The sequence below is a fragment of the Somniosus microcephalus genome, unplaced genomic scaffold (assembly GCF_052327205.1).
Source record: "Somniosus microcephalus isolate GS21.2 unplaced genomic scaffold, FLI_Smic_1.0 unresolved_chr7, whole genome shotgun sequence".
NCBI lineage: Eukaryota > Metazoa > Chordata > Chondrichthyes > Squaliformes > Somniosidae > Somniosus > Somniosus microcephalus.
The window spans coordinates 6,522,483-6,538,180 of NW_028225185.1; the positions used below are offsets into that span (position 1 = coordinate 6,522,483).

General features: G+C 57.2%; 2 protein-coding genes across 3 annotated transcripts in view; one reads left to right on the plus strand and one right to left on the minus strand.

Moving 5' to 3' along the window:
• The window catches only part of tdrkh (tudor and KH domain containing), a 38,888-nt gene extending 23,783 nt beyond the window's left edge, over positions 1 to 15,105 (minus strand). The window contains 7 exon segments of the mRNA XM_085978537.1: positions 518 to 684; positions 3,340 to 3,643; positions 5,331 to 5,470; positions 8,833 to 9,040; positions 13,097 to 13,203; positions 13,480 to 13,626; positions 15,017 to 15,105. Coding sequence (XP_085834663.1) covers positions 518 to 684; positions 3,340 to 3,643; positions 5,331 to 5,470; positions 8,833 to 9,040; positions 13,097 to 13,203; positions 13,480 to 13,600 — 1,047 coding nt within the window. The 5' untranslated portion in view covers positions 13,601 to 13,626; positions 15,017 to 15,105.
• Positions 15,098 to 15,698, plus strand: part of LOC147086434 (semaphorin-4B-like) — a 225,931-nt gene continuing 225,330 nt past the window's right edge. Inside the window, exon 1 of one of the 2 annotated variants that reach the window (XM_085978535.1) lies at positions 15,098 to 15,196. The gene's annotated coding sequence lies outside the window, so the exon portion shown is untranslated. The remainder of the gene's footprint in view (positions 15,197 to 15,698) is intronic. The other variant, XM_085978536.1, reaches the window with a different exon arrangement.

Consider the following 15,698-nt stretch of genomic DNA (forward strand, 5'->3'; position numbering starts at 1 on the left):
ACCGCCCCTCCGACAGTGCGGCGCTCCCTCAGTACCGCCCCTCCGACAGTGCGGCGCTCCCTCAGTACTGCCCCTCCGACAGTGCGGCGCTCCCTCAGTACTGCCCCTCCGACAGTGCGGCGCTCCCTCAGTACTGCCCCTCCGACAGTGCGGCGCTCCCTCAGTACTGCCCCAAGACAGTGCGGGGCTTCCTCAGTACTGCCCCTCCGACAGTGCGGCGCTCCCTCAGTACTGCCCCTCCGACAGTGCGGTGCTCCCTCAGTACTGCCCCAAGACAGTGCGGGGCTTCCTCAGTACTGCCCCTCCGACAGTACGGCGCTCCCTCAGTACTGCCCCTCCGACAGTGCGGTGCTCCCTCAGTACTGCCCCAAGACAGTGCGGGGCTTCCTCAGTACTGCCCCTCCGACAGTGCGGCGCTCCCTCAGAACCGCCCTCCTCTTTTTCCTTCCCCTCTCGAACCACCCCCAGCCCACCGCCCCCACCACTGCATGCCGCGCTCCTTCTAACCGGCACTCACCGTACCACTGAAATTGTCATAATAGCGAGACATCTCGCAGGTCAGATTGTCCAGCTGTAGGCACCTGGAGCCCAGGATCTGGATCCAGAAGTGATTCGGGTTTTCCGAGGCTGAGACGTACACTTCCAAATGCTCGTCGGCTAGAAAGCTGAAGTCAGGACTGGGAACTGTGGGGAAAGAGGAGGGAATTAAAAAAAAAAAAATCAGCTTACTGAATCCCTGCAGGAAAAATAGAAGAGATTGTCCTTCATCATCGCTGGGTCACAATAAGAACATCAGAAATAGGAGCAGGAGTCGGCCATTCGGCCCCTCGAGCCTGCTCCGCCATTCAATGAGATCATGGCTGATCATCCAAATTCAGTACCCTGTCCCTGCCTTCTCCCCATATCCCTTAATCCCTTTAGCCTTAAGAAATATATCCAACTCCTTCTTGAATATATTTAATGAATTGGCCTCCACTGCCTTCTGTGGTAGAGAATTCCACAGGTTCACCACTCTCTGGGTGAAGAAATTCCTCCTCATCTCTGTCCTAAAAGGCTTACCCCTTATCCTTAGACTGTGACCCCTGGTTCTGGACTCCCCGACCATCGGGAACATCCTTCCTGCATCTAGTCTGTCCAGTCCTGTTAGAATTTTATACGTTTCAATGAGATCCCCTCTCATTCTTCTAAACTCCAGCAAGTATAAGCCCAATCGACCCAATCTCTCCTCATACGTCATTCCTGCCATCCCAGGTATCAGTCTGGTGAATCTTCGCTGCACTCCCTCCATGGCAAGAACATCCTTCCTCAGATAAGGCGACCAAAACTGTGCACAATACTCAAGGTGTGGTCTCACCAAGGCCCTGTACAACTGCAGCAAGACACCCTTGTTCCTGTACTCGAACCCTCTCGCTACGAAGGCCAACATACCATTTGCCTTCTTAACCGCCTGCTGCACCTGCATGCTTACCTTCAGCGACTGGTGCACAAGGACACCCAGGTCTCGTTGCACTTCCCCTTCTCCCAATCTATTGCCATTCAGATAATAATCTGCCTTCCTGTTTTTGCCACCAAAGTGGATAACCTATCGCCATATCCCTTGATGCCTTTACTAGTCAGAAATCTATCGACTTCTGTTTTGAATATACCCAATGACTGAGCCTCCACAGCCCTCTGGGGTAGAGAATCCCAAAGATTCACCACCTTCTGTGTGAAGAAATGTCTTCTCCTCTCAGTCCTGAATGGCCTACTCTTTATCCTGAGGCTGTGGCCCCTGGTTCTAGACTCCCCAGCCAAGGGAAACATTCTCCCAGCATCCACCCTATCAAGCCCTGTAATAATTTTGTATGCTTCAATGAGATCCCCTCTCATTCTTCTGAATTTAAGAGAATACAGGCCTAGTTTACTCAATCGCTTCTCATACGACAGTCCCGCCCATCCCAGGAATCAATCTCGTGAACCTTCGTTGCACTCCCTCTATGGCAAGTAAATCCTGGAACTCCCTCCCTAACAGCACTGTGGGAGCACCTTCGCCACACGGGACTGCAGCGGCTCACCACCACCTTCTCAAGGGGCAATTAGGAATGGGCAATAAATGCAGGCCTCACCAGCGACGCCCACATCCCATAAAAACGAAGAAAGAAAAAAGTTTGCTTTTATTTCAGAAGCCTGGGAGGGGGACATGTATTTGAAGAGGGCTGATTTGCAGGGTAATGGGGAGAAAGCTGGGGAGTGGGACACCCCCCCCCTCTGGTGGGGGGAGTCCAGAACAAGGGGGGGGGGGGGGCGTTACCTTAAAATTAGAGCCAGGCCGTTCAGGGGTGATGTCGGGAAGCACTTCTTCACACAAAGGCGGGTGGAAATCTGGAACTCTTCCCCCCCAAAATGCTGTTGCGGTCAATTGACAATTTTAAAATGGATAGATAGAGATTTTTGCTGGTTAACGGTTACGGAACCAAGGCGGGTAAATGGATCTATAATACAGATCAGCCGTGATCTGATTGAACAGGCTCGAGGGGCTGAATGGGCCTCCTCCTGTTCCTGTGTAACAGGCTCGAGGGGCTGAATGGGCCTCCTCCTGTTCCTGTGTAACAGGTTTGAGGGGCTGAATGGGCCTCCTCCTGTTCCTGTGTAACAGGCTCGAGGGGCTGAATGGGCCTCCTCCTGTTCCTGTGTAACAGGCTCGAGGGGCTGAATGGGCCTCCTCCTGTTCCTGTGTAACAGGCTCGAGGGGCTGAATGGGCCTCCTCCTGTTCCTGTGTAACAGGCTCGAGGGGCTGAATGGGCCTCCTCCTGTTCCTGTGTAACAGGCTTGAGGGGCTGAATGGGCTCCTCCTGTTCCTGTGTAACAGGCTCGAGGGGCTGAATGGCCTCCTCCTGCTCCTGTGTAACAGGCTTGAGGGGCTGAATGGGCCTCCTCCTGCTCCTGTGTAACAGGCTCGAGGGGCTGAATGGGCCTCCCCCTGTTCCTGTGTAACAGGCTCGAGGAGCTGAATGGGCTCCTCCTGTTCCTGTGTAACAGGCTCGAGGGGCTGAATGGCCTCCTCCTGTTCCTGTGTAACAGGCTCAAGGGGCTGAATGGCCTCCTCCTGTTCCTGTGTAACAGGCTCGAGGGGCTGAATGGCCTCCTCCTGTTCCTGTGTAACAGGCTCGAGGGGGCTGAATGGCCTCCTCCTGTTCCTGCGTAACAGGCTTGAGGGGCTGAATGGGCTCCTCCTGTTCCTGTGTAACAGGCTCGAGGGGTTGAACGGCCTCCTCCTGTTCCTGTGTAACAGGCTCGAGGGGTTGAACGGCCTCCTCCTGTTCCTATGCGACCAGGGCACCAACTCCACCGATTCTTACTCTCAAATTTAGACACTCTGCTCGAGTCGCTGCCTTGCTGACCACCTTCCTCGGAGGCACCCTCGTCCTGCTGTCCCACGGTGATGGTGGGGTTCGCCCTGCGCTCCTGCCATGTGTCTTGGCCGGCGCCCGGCGCCCACTCTTCACTCTCTGGCAAGGCCGCGCTCCCATCCCCGGAGTGAGCGGGCGAGACCGGCTCCGTCCGCGCGCCGAGCGGGTGCTTGCGCTGCCTCCTGCTGGCGGCCGAGCAGGCCAGCTTGTGGCGGAAGGCCTCTTCCTCGTCCACCTTCGACACGATCAGGGCCTGGGGAAGACAAGAGGGGCGAGTTGGTTCAGCGGGGGAGACGCGCTTCAACGATAAGTAAACAGAAAGGCAGAGTATTATTTAAATGGTGATAGATTGGGAAATGCTGATGTACAGAGGGACCTGGGTGTCCTTGTACACCAGTCACTGAAAGCAAACATGCAGGTGCAGCAAGCAGTTAGGAAGGCCAATGGTCTGTTGGCCTTCATTGCAAGAGGATTTGAGTACAGGAGCTAGGATGTCTTACTACAGTTATACAGGGCCTTGGTGAGACCACACCTGGAGTACTGTGTGCAGTTTTGGTCTCCTTACCTAAGAAAGGATATACTTGCCATAGAGGGAGTGCAGCGAAGGTTCACCAGACTGATTCCTGGGATGGCGGGACTGTCGTATGAGGAGAGATTGGGTCGACTAGGCCTGTATTCACTAGAGTTTAGAAGAATGTGAGGGGATCTCATTGAAACGTATAAAATTCTGACAGGGCTAGACAGACTGGATGCAGGGAGGATGTTTCCCCTGGCTGGGAGGGTCTAGAACGAGGGGTCACAGTCTCAGGATATGGGGTAGGACATTTAGGACTGAGATGAGGAGAAATTTCTTCACTCAGAGGGTGGTGAACCTGTGGAATTCTCTACCACAGAAGGCTGTGGAGGCCAAGTCACTGAATATATTGAAGAAGGAGATCGATAGATTTCTAGACACAAAAGGCATCAAGGGGTATGGGGAGAGAGCAGGAATATGGTATTGAGATAGAGGATCAGCCATGATCATATTGAATGGCGGAGCAGGCTCGAGGGGCCGAATGGCCGACTCCTGCTCCTAGTTTTCTATGTTTCTATCGCGACGGTGACGGATCCCCTCCGCGGAGTTTTTTTTTTTTTGGATGCCTTCTTAAAGAACAGGTCACCCAGCTCTCTAGACCTTCCGCGGAACAGGAAGGATCCTGGCTCAGTTCCTGGTCTGTGCGGAGTTAGCCAATCTCAGCCAGGGCAACAATACAGGCAACACACCCGGTCTACACACGATGTAATAGAATACACCCTCTGCCTTCTTTTGTGGATTATCACTTAATACCTTATGTCATGGAAAATAGTGTAACCCTGTACTGTACGCCATGTAACATAAGGCACCCTGTGCTGCACTATTTATTTATCAGTCTTCGGGATGTGGGCGTCGCTGGCAAGGCCGGCATTTATTGCCCATCCCGAGTTGCCCCTTGAGAAGGTGGTGGTGAGCCGCCTTGAACCGCTGCAGTCCGTGTGGTGAAGGTGCTCCCACAGCGCTGTTAGGGAGGGAGTTCCAGGATTTTGACCCAGCGACGATGAAGGAACGGCCCGATATATTCCCAAGTCAGGATGGTGTGTGTGAGGCTCGGAGGGGAACTTGGAGGTGGTGGTGTTCCCACGCGCCTGCTGCCCTTGTCCTTCTAGGTGGAAGAGGTCGCGGGTCTGGGAGGTGCTGCCGAAGGAGCCTTGGCGAGTTGCTGCAGTGCATCTTGTAGCTGGTGCACACTGCAGCCACGGTGCGCCGGTGGTGGAGGGAGTGAATGTTTAAGGTGGCGGATGAGCCATCAATGGCTCTTGCCCCTCGAGCCAACTCTTAAACCAGCCCCCTCGCCGCCCGTGTGTTGGCCCAAAAGATGGCAGCCGGCATTCGACAGGAAACAAACATTCGCACACGGACTCACTTTGGCTGAAGCCACTTCTTGCCTCGTGCCGCTGATCCTGACCGAGCGCCTCGTGTCCAGACTGTGCTCGCTGGTCCTCTCGCACACGACCTTCGCCCCCGTGGTCCGGCATATCGCACGGATACTCTCCCCTCCGTGACCTGGGGCAAGATCGAAATCGTTACCGCTCAATAGGCGACAAACCCCGAACAAACCTCCCATCTGAATCACACAGCACAGGAGGCCGCCCTTTGGCCCATCGTGCCTGTGCCGGCTCTTTGAAAGAGCTCTCCAATTAGTCCCACTACCCCCTGCTCTTTCCCCACAGCCCTTGCAAAATTTTTTCCCTTCCAGTATTTATCCAATTCCCTTTAGAAAGTTACTATTGATTCTGCTTCCACCGCCCTTTCAGGCAGCGCGTTCCAGATCACAACAACTCGCTGCGTAAAAAACATTCTCCTCATCTCCCCTCTGGTTCTTTTGCCAATTATCTTCACTCTGTGTCCTCTGGTTAGCGACCCTCCTGCCACTGGAAACAGTTTCTCCTTATTTACTCCATCAAAACCCTTCATGATTTTGAACGCCTCGATTAAATGTCCTCTTAACCTTCCCTGCTCTGAGGAAAACAATCCCAGCTTCTCCAGTGCAAGGTGCTCCATTCTAGTCACTTCTTGATAAACCCAGAAGATGACATTAAGGCGTCAGCCGTGGCTCAGTGGGTAGCTCTCTCTCTCGCCTCAGTCAGAATGTCGTGGGTTCGAGACCCCACTCCAAAGACTTGAGCACAAAATCCCGGCTGACACTCCCAGTGCAGTACCGAGGGGGCGCCGCGCCGTCGGCGGGGCGGCACCGAGGGGGCGCCGCGCCGTCGGAGGGGCGGCACCGAGGGAGCGCCGCGCCGTCGGAGGGGCGGCACCGAGGGAGCGCCGCGCCGTCGGAGGGGCGGCACCGAGGGAGCGCCGCGCCGTCGGAGGGGCGGCACCGAGGGAGCGCCGCGCCGTCGGAGGGGCGGCACCGAGGGAGCGCCGCGCCGTCGGAGGGGCGGCACCGAGGGAGCGCCGGCACCGAGGGAGCGCCGCGCCGTCGGAGGGGCGGCACCGAGGGAGCGCCGCGCCGTCGGAGGGGCGGCACCGAGGGAGCGCCGCGCCGTCGGAGGGGCGGCACCGAGGGAGCGCCGCGCCGTCGGAGGGGCGGCACCGAGGGAGCGCCGCGCCGTCGGAGGGGCGGCACCGAGGGAGCGCCGCGCCGTCGGAGGGGCGGCACCGAGGGAGCGCCGCGCCGTCGGAGGGGCGGCACCGAGGGAGCGCCGCGCCGTCGGAGGGGCGGCACCGAGGGAGGGGAGCGCCGGCACCGAGGGAGCGCCGCGCCGTCGGAGGGGCGGCACCGAGGGAGCGCCGCGCCGTCGGAGGGGCGGCACCGAGGGAGCGCCGCGCCGTCGGAGGGGCGGCACCGAGGGAGCGCCGGCACCGAGGGAGCGCCGCGCCGTCGGAGGGGCGGCACCGAGGGAGCGCCGCGCCGTCGGAGGGGCGGCACCGAGGGAGCGCCGCGCCGTCGGAGGGGCGGCACCGAGGGAGCGCCGCGCCGTCGGAGGGGCGGCACCGAGGGAGCGCCGCGCCGTCGGAGTGGCGGCACCGAGGGAGCGCCGCGCCGTCGGAGGGGCGGCACCGAGGGAGCGCCGCGCCGTCGGAGGGGCGGCACCGAGGGAGCGCCGCGCCGTCGGAGGGGCGGCACCGAGGGAGCGCCGCGCCGTCGGAGGGGCGGCACCGAGGGAGCGCCGCGCCGTCGGAGGGGCGGCACCGAGGGAGCGCCGCGCCGTCGGAGGGGCGGCACCGAGGGAGGGGAGCGCCGGCACCGAGGGAGCGCCGCGCCGTCGGAGGGGCGGCACCGAGGGAGCGCCGCGCCGTCGGAGGGGCGGCACCGAGGGAGCGCCGCGCCGTCGGAGGGGCGGCACCGAGGGAGCGCCGGCACCGAGGGAGCGCCGCGCCGTCGGAGGGGCGGCACCGAGGGAGCGCCGCGCCGTCGGAGGGGCGGCACCGAGGGAGCGCCGCGCCGTCGGAGGGGCGGCACCGAGGGAGCGCCGCGCCGTCGGAGGGGCGGCACCGAGGGAGCGCCGCGCCGTCGGAGGGGCGGCACCGAGGGAGCGCCGCGCCGTCGGAGGGGCGGCACCGAGGGAGCGCCGCGCCGTCGGAGGGGCGGCACCGAGGGAGCGCCGCGCCGTCGGAGGGGCGGCACCGAGGGAGCGCCGCGCCGTCGGAGGGGCGGCACCGAGGGAGCGCCGCGCCGTCGGAGGGGCGGCACCGAGGGAGCGCCGGCACCGAGGGAGCGCCGCGCCGTCGGAGGGGCGGCACCGAGGGAGCGCCGCGCCGTCGGAGGGGCGGCACCGAGGGAGCGCCGCGCCGTCGGAGGGGCGGCACCGAGGGAGCGCCGCGCCGTCGGAGGGGCGGCACCGAGGGAGCGCCGCGCCGTCGGAGGGGCGGCACCGAGGGAGCGCCGCGCCGTCGGAGGGGCGGCACCGAGGGAGCGCCGCACTGTCGGAGGGGCGGCACCGAGGGAGCGCCGCACTGTCGGAGGGGTGGCACTGAGGGAGTGCCGCACTGTCGGAGGGGCGGTACTGAGGGAGCGCCGCACTGTCGGAGGTGCCGTCTTTCGAATGAGACGTTAAACCGAGGCCCCGTCTGCCCTCTCAGGTGGACGTAAAAGATCCCACGGCCACTATTGGAAGAAGAGCAGGGGGGAGTTCTCCCCGGTGTCCTGGGGCCAATATTTATCCCTCAATCAACATCACTAAAACAGATGATCTGGTCATTATCACATTGCTGTTTGTGGGAGCTTGCTGTGCGCAAATTGGCTGCCGCGTTTCCCACATTACAACAGTGACCACACTTCAAAAAAGTACTTCATTGGCTGTAAAGCGCTTTGGGACGTCCTGAGGTGGTGAAAGGCGCTGGAGAAATGCGAGTCTCTTTTGCTTTAATCTTCTATTCCCGAGGGAATACTCTACGCCTGAAAGGGTGGTAGAAGCAGAAACCACAATCGCATTTAAAAAGTACTTGGATATGCGCTTGAAGTGCCGCAACCTACAGGGCTACCGACCGAGAGCTGGCAAGTGGGATTAGGCTGGGTGGCTCTTTTTCGGCCGGCGCGGACACGATGGGCCGAAAGGCCTCCTTCTGTGCCGTAAATTTCTTATAATTCTACGAATGCAAGCCCGGGCAACCCGGAGGTTCGAGGAGCAATTGGGCACATTATCCCCGACGTGAATCAGTCATTCATGAAAGAAAGACTTCTGAAATAATACTGAGCGGCCTGCGGGTGGCGCTGTCCAGGAAAGAGTATAAATACTCGGGCACGGGCCCAGCTTGCTCAGGACGTTCTTTAACAGGAACTAGTGAAGGACACAACTAGACCTCCGTGTTGTAAGACAGTTGATTAAAGCTTTGTTTAATGCTTAGACCGAGTGCCGAGTAGTTGTTTTCTTGCGTCAATCCCGAACGTCCGTTAGCGCCGACGGACGGGGCATTACCTATGATCCGCCCCACCGCCCGATGGGGAACGCTCAGCTCCTCGGTGACCTTCACGCTGTCGGCCAGGAGCTGGTGGATGGCGACCTTGGCCTTGCAGACCTGCACCGGCGAGCCGATGATGGTGAGCAGCCGCTCGGCTGCCCCCTCCTCCCCGCCCGTCTCCTCGCAGTCATCGATTTCGATGCGGGCCCCCGTGTCCTTCCGCAGCTGGTGGAGGAGGAGAAAGTCCGAGACAAGTTAAAAGGAATAGTCATAGAGTTATACAGCACAGAAAGAGGCCCTTCGGCCTGTCGTGTCCGCGCCGGCCATCAAGCCCTATCTATTCTAATCCCATTTTCCAGCACTTGGTCCGTAGCCTTGTATGCTATGGCGTTTCAAGTGCTCATCCAAATGCTTCTTGAATGTTGTGAGGGTTCCTGCCTCTACCACCCTTTCAGGCAGTGAGTTCCAGATTCCAACCGCCCTCTGGGTGAAAAAGTTTTTCCTCAAATCCCCTCTAAACCTCCTGCCCCTTACCTTGAAACTATGCCCCCTGATTATTGACCCCTCTACTAAGGGGAAAAGTTCCTTTCTATCTACCCTATCTATGCCCCTCATCATTTTGTACACCTCAATCAGGTCCCCCCTCAGCCTTCTCTGCTCCAAGGAAAACAACCCCAGCCTGCCCAGTCTCTCTTCATAGCTGAAGCACTCCAGCCCAGGTAACATCCTGGTGAATCTCCTCTGCACCCTCTCCAATGCAATCACATCCTTCCTATAGTGTGGCGACCAGAACTGCACACAGTATTCCAGCTGTGGCCTAACTAGTGTTTTGTACAGCTCCATCATAACCTCCCTGCTCTTATATTCTATGCCTCGGCTAAGGAAGGCAAGTATCCCATATGCCTTTTTAACCACCTTATCTACCTGTCCTGCTGCCTTCAGGGATCTATGTACATGCACACCAAGGTCCCTCTGATCCTCTGTCCTTCCTAGGGTCCTACCATTCATTGTGTATTCCCTTGCCTTGTTAGTCCTCCCAAAATGCATCACCTCACACTTTTTAGGGTTAAACTCCATTTGCCACTGCTCTGCCCAACCCGTCTATATCGTCCTGTAGCCTGAGGCGTCCCTCCTCGCTATTTACCACTCCACCAATTTTCGTGTCATCTGCGAACTTACTGATCATATCTCCTACATTCATATCTAAATCATTAATGTACACTGCAAACAGCAAATCCAATGGAAGGGTGGGGGAAATCGCTTGACAGTTTCGGTATGCTCTAGTGCAATTTGCAGAATCGGTGTGCAATTGGCAAAGTAACTTCACTGTAGAGAAGTGTGCCTGGAGTCTGGAACCAGGGGGCACAGTCTCAGGATAAGGGGTCGGCCATTGAGGACTGAGATGAGGAGGAATTTCTTCACTCAGAGGGCGGTGAATCTTTGGAATTCTCTGCCCCAGAGGGCTGTGGATGCTCAGTCGTTGAGTATATTCAAGGCCGAGATCGATAGATTTTTGGACTCTCGGGGAATCGAGGGATATGGGGATCGGGCGGGACAGTGGAGTTGAGGTCGAAGATCAGCCATGATCTTATTGAATGGCGGAGCAGGCTCGAGGGGCCGAATGGCCGACTCCTGCTCCTAATTCTTATGTGTGAGATGGTGCATTTTGGTAGTAAGAATAAGGAGGCCACATAATGCTTGGATAATAAGAGTCTAAGTGGAGTAGAGGAGCAGAGGGATCTTGGGGTACAGATACACAAATCACTAAAAGCAGTGACGCTGGTTAATAAGGCCATAAAAAAAAAACAAGCACTGGGGTTCATCTCTAGAGGGATAGAATTGAAAAGTAGAAAGGTTAGACCGCACTTGGAGCACTGTGCACAGTTCTGGTCTCCATATACCTTGGTTAGACCACACTTGGAGCACTGTGCACAGTTCTAGTCTCCATATACCTTGGTTAGACCACATTTGGAGCACTGTGCACAGTTCTGGTCTCCATATACCTTAGTTAGACCACACTTGGAGCACTGTGCACAGTTCTGGTCTCCATAGACCTTGGTTAGACCACACTTGGAGCACTGTGCACAGTTCTGGTCTCCATATACCTTGGTTAGATCACACTTGGAGCACTGTGCACAGTTCTGGTCTCCATATACCTTGGTTAGACCACACTTGGAGCACTGTGCACAGTTCTGGTCTCCATAGACCTTGGTTAGACCACACTTGGAGCACTGTGCACAGTTCTGGTCTCCATAGACCTTGGTTAGATCACACTTGGAGCACTGTGCACAGTTCTGGTCTCCATATACCTTGGTTAGACCACACTTGGAGCACTGTGCACAGTTCTGGTCTCCATATACCTTGGTTAGATCACACTTGGAGCACTGTGCACAGTTCTGGTCTCCATATACCTTGGTTAGATCACACTTGGGAGCACTGTGCACAGTTCGGGTCTCCATATTATAAAAAGGACGTAGAGACACTGAAGGTGGTGCAAAAAAAGATTTACAAGGATGATACCAGAACTGAGAGGTTAGAACCATCAGGAAAGATCGAACAGGCTGGGGCTCTTTTCTCTAGAAGAGAAGGCTGAGGGGTGACCTGATCGAGGTCTTTATAATTATGAAAGGGTTCGATAGGGTCGACGTAGAGAAGATGTTTCCACTTGTGGGGGAGACCAGAACTAGGGGCCCTCAATATAAGATCGTCACTAATAAATCCAATGGGGAATTCAGGAGAAACTTCTTTACCCTGAGAGTGGGGAGAATGTGGAACTCGCTACCACAGGGAGTGGTTGAGGCGAATGGTATCGATGCATTTAAGGGGAATCTGGATAAACACATGAGGGAGAAAGGAATAGAAGGATATGGTGATAGGGTGAGATGAAGAGGGGTGGGAGGAGGCTGGTGTGGGGCATAAACACCGGCATGGACTGGTTGGGCCAAATGGCTCATTTCTGTGCTGGAAATACTGTGTAATTCTCTGTGGATGATGTATGTGCTCCCCTCCCTCCCCCCGGTGCGTTATTCGAGCCACAGAGGCCGAGGAAGGCTCAGTTTCTTGTGGCGAGTTAGTCGATCTCAGCTACAATGGGTCGTGGTACTTCATACTTGAAGGAGAATAAACTGCAGGGATATGGGGACAGAGCGGAGGAGTGGGACTGACTGGATTGCTGAGAGAGAGAGAGAGAGAGAGAGAGAACATAAGAAATAGGAGCAGGAGTCGGCCATACGGCCCCTCGGGCCTGCTCCGCCATTCAATTGGATCATGGCTGATCCGAATCTAGACTCACGTCCACTTCCCTGCCCGCTCCCCGTAACCCCTAATTCCCTTATCTGCTAGGAAACTGTCTATCTCCATTTTAAATTTATTTAATGTCGCAGCTTCCACAGCTCTCTGGGGTAGCAAATTCCATAGATTTACTGCCCTCTGAGTGAAGAAGTTTCTCCTCATCTCAGTTTTGAAAGGGCAGCCCCTTATTCTAAGATTATGCCCCCTAGTTCTATTCTCACCCATCAGTGGAAACATCCTCACCGCATCCACCCGATCAAGCCCCCTCACAATCTTATATGTTTCGATAAGATCGCCTCTCATTCTTCTGAACTCCAATGAGTAGAGGCCCAACCTACTCAACCTTTCCTCATACGTCAACCCCCTCATCTCTGGAATCAACCAAGTGAACCTTCTCTGAACCGCCTCGAGAGCAAGTATATCTTTTCTTAAATATGGAAACCAAAACTGTACGCAGTATTCCAGGTGTGGCCTCACCAGTACCCTGTATAACTGCAGCAAGACTTCCCTGCTTTTATACTCCATCCCCCTTGCAATAAAAGCCAAGATTCCATTGGCCTTCCTGATCACCTGCTGCACCTGCATACTAACCTTCTGTGTTTCATGCACCAGGACCCCCAGATCCCTTTGTATTGTAGCACTTTGCAGTTTCTCTCCATTTAGATAATAACTTGCTCTTTGATTTTTTCTGCAAAAGTGCATAACCTCACACTTTTCAACATTATATTGCATCTGCCAAATCTCTGCCCACTCACTTAGCCTGTCTATGTCCTTTTGCAGGTTTTTTATGTCCTCCTCACTCACTGCTTTCCCTCCCATCTTTGGAGAGAGAGAGAGAGAGAGAGAGAGAGAGAGAGAGCCGGCGAGGACTCGATGGGCCGAATGGCCTCCTCCTGTGCTGTACTATTCTATAAAGACTGCGTGTCTGGTCTAGGGTAAGTGTGCACGGCACTGTGTGCCAGAGGACTGCCGCTGAATCCCCACGCTCACCTGCTTAATGGTGGTGCCCTGCCGGCCGATTATAATCTTCACGGCGTCGCCAGGAACTCTCATGTCCATGACAATCTGATCGTCGCCGACCAGCACGCAGCGCTCCCCTACACCAGAAACACAAAGCAGAGTCATCGCAGGACGAAGGCGAGCCGGCAAAGGGGGGCGGGGGGGGGTTGGAAAGGCGAAGGCGGCGAATGAAGGTGAGGGCGACGGAGCGAAAGTGAGGGTGCGAGGAACGAAGGCAAGGGGATGGCTCCCGTTTAACCCTTACCCACGCAGGGGGAAATACCGGGGGGAAGGAACGTGTGCGGGTAACAACAGGAATCAGGAATGGCTTCGAGACACGTTCAGCGCTCTCCACATTGACTGGTCGTCCTTACCCTGACTCTCCTTGTATCTCCTGTACAGTATATACACTGCAGCAGCACTGGCTGGGACCCCGATGGCCAACATTGCCTTCTGTGTTGCTGTGAGGCTACTCCAGGCGTTTCCTGCTGACATCTTTCCCCACGAGCCGTGGAGACCTCCTGCCGGGGGGGGGGGGGCGGGGGGGAGAGAAAGAAACGTCCGTTAATCAAGGGAGCAGAACACATCAGGACCGTGTAACCACCACCACCACCGCTGACCCATTCCCAGCTCAGCAGTGTGGGAACTGGGATTGCAGTAAAGCGCAACGCTGGGGGCTGATCTGATGGAAGGGGTTTAAAACGTTAAAGGGATTGGATAGAGGAATTGGCTAGAGGATTTAGGGAGCTCTCTCTTCCCCCTAAAGGCTTTGGATGCTGGGTGACAATTGAAGCTTTCAAGACCGAGATCCTCCCACCCCGACCCCCTCGGCCCGACCCTTCCCCACCCCCCCCCGACCCCACTCCCCACCCCCCCCGACCCTTCCCCACCCCCCCCGACCCTTCCCATTTCCCCAATTCCTCTCCCCCAATTTCCCCAATTCCTCTCCCCCAATTTCCCCAATTCCTCTCCCCCAATTTCCCCAATTCCTCTCCCCCAATTTCCCCAATTCCTCTCCCCCAATTTCCCCAATTCCTCTCCCCCAATTTCCCCAATTCCTCTCCCCCAATTCCTCTCCCCCAATTTCCCCAATTCCTCTCCCCCAATTCCTCTCCCCCAATTTCCCCAATTCCTCTCCCCCAATTCCTCTCCCCCAATTTCCCCAATTCCTCTCCCCCAATTCCCCCAATTCCTCTCCCCCAATTCCTCTCCCCCAATTTCCCCAATTCCTCTCCCCCAATTCCTCTCCCCCAATTTCCCCAATTCCTCTCCCCCAATTTCCCCAATTCCTCTCCCCCAATTTCCCCAATTCCTCTCCCCCAATTCCTCTCCCCCAATTTCCCCAATTCCTCTCCCCCAATTTCCCCAATTCCTCTCCCCCCCCCAATTTCCCCAATTCCTCTCCCCCCCCCAATTCCTCTCCGCCGCAGTCTCCCTCCCTCCACTCCACACCACACCCCCTCTCTCTCTCACTCATACACACACTCTCACTCACACTCACACTCACACTCACTCTCTCTCTCTCTCTTCTCTCTCTCTCTCTCTCCGGCCACCGCCGACCCTCCTCCCTCTCCAACAGCTCACCGGCCTCGGGCTCAGCCCACCGACCAATCCCCGTCCAGCGCCGCCTCGGCCTCAGCACGCCGACCAATCCCCGTCCAACGCCGCCTGGGGCTCAGCCCACCGACCAATCCCAGTTCAGCGCCGCCTCGGCCCAACCAATCACCGTGGAGGGGAGGGAAGGAGCGTGTCTCGTATCCTGACCAATCAGCGTGCGGCTCACATCCCCAATCCCCTTGAAGCCGGCGCGCTGCCTGCTGGGAATTGTAGTTTCCACCACCCCCTCACTGCGCAGACGCGGTCAGTCGGCTGTCGGCGCCTTTTTCAATCCCCGCCCCCCCCACCGTTCACCGTGTGTTGTCGGCTGACATCAATGGCTGTTCTTTTTGTCGCGCAGACCAATTCTGCACAACGCCAGGGCGAGGAGAAGGAGGGAGGGGAGCCAGGCCTGTTTGATGAAGGCTGAGGAGCGGAGCGGAGCGGCGGACCGAAAAACAAAGACCCAGCGGAGAGCAAGGCTGCGATTGGCAGGTAGGCCGTGAGGGGCGGGGCCTAGGGCTGTGATTGACAGGTAGGTCGGGAGGGGTGGGGCCATGGGCTGTGATTGACAGGGTGAGGGGCGGGGCCATGGGCTGTGATTGACAGGGTGAGGGGCGGGGCCATGGGCTGTGATTGACAGGGTGAGGGGCGCGGCCTAGGGCTGTGATTGACAGGTAGGCTGGGAGGGGCGGGGCCATGGGCTGTGATTGACAGGGTGAGGGGCGGGGCCATGGGCTGTGATTGACAGGGTGAGGGGCGGGGCCATGGGCTGTGATTGACAGGGTGAGGGGCGGGGCCATGGGCTGTGATTGACAGGGTGAGGGGCGGGGCCATGGGCTGTGATTGACAGGGAGGGGCGGGGCCATGGGCTGTGATTGACAGGGTGAGGGGCGGGGCCATGGGCTGTGATTGACAGGGTGAGGGGCGTGGCCTAGGGCTGTGATTGGCAGGTAGGCCGGGAGGGGCGGGGCCTAGGGCTGTGATTGACAGGGTG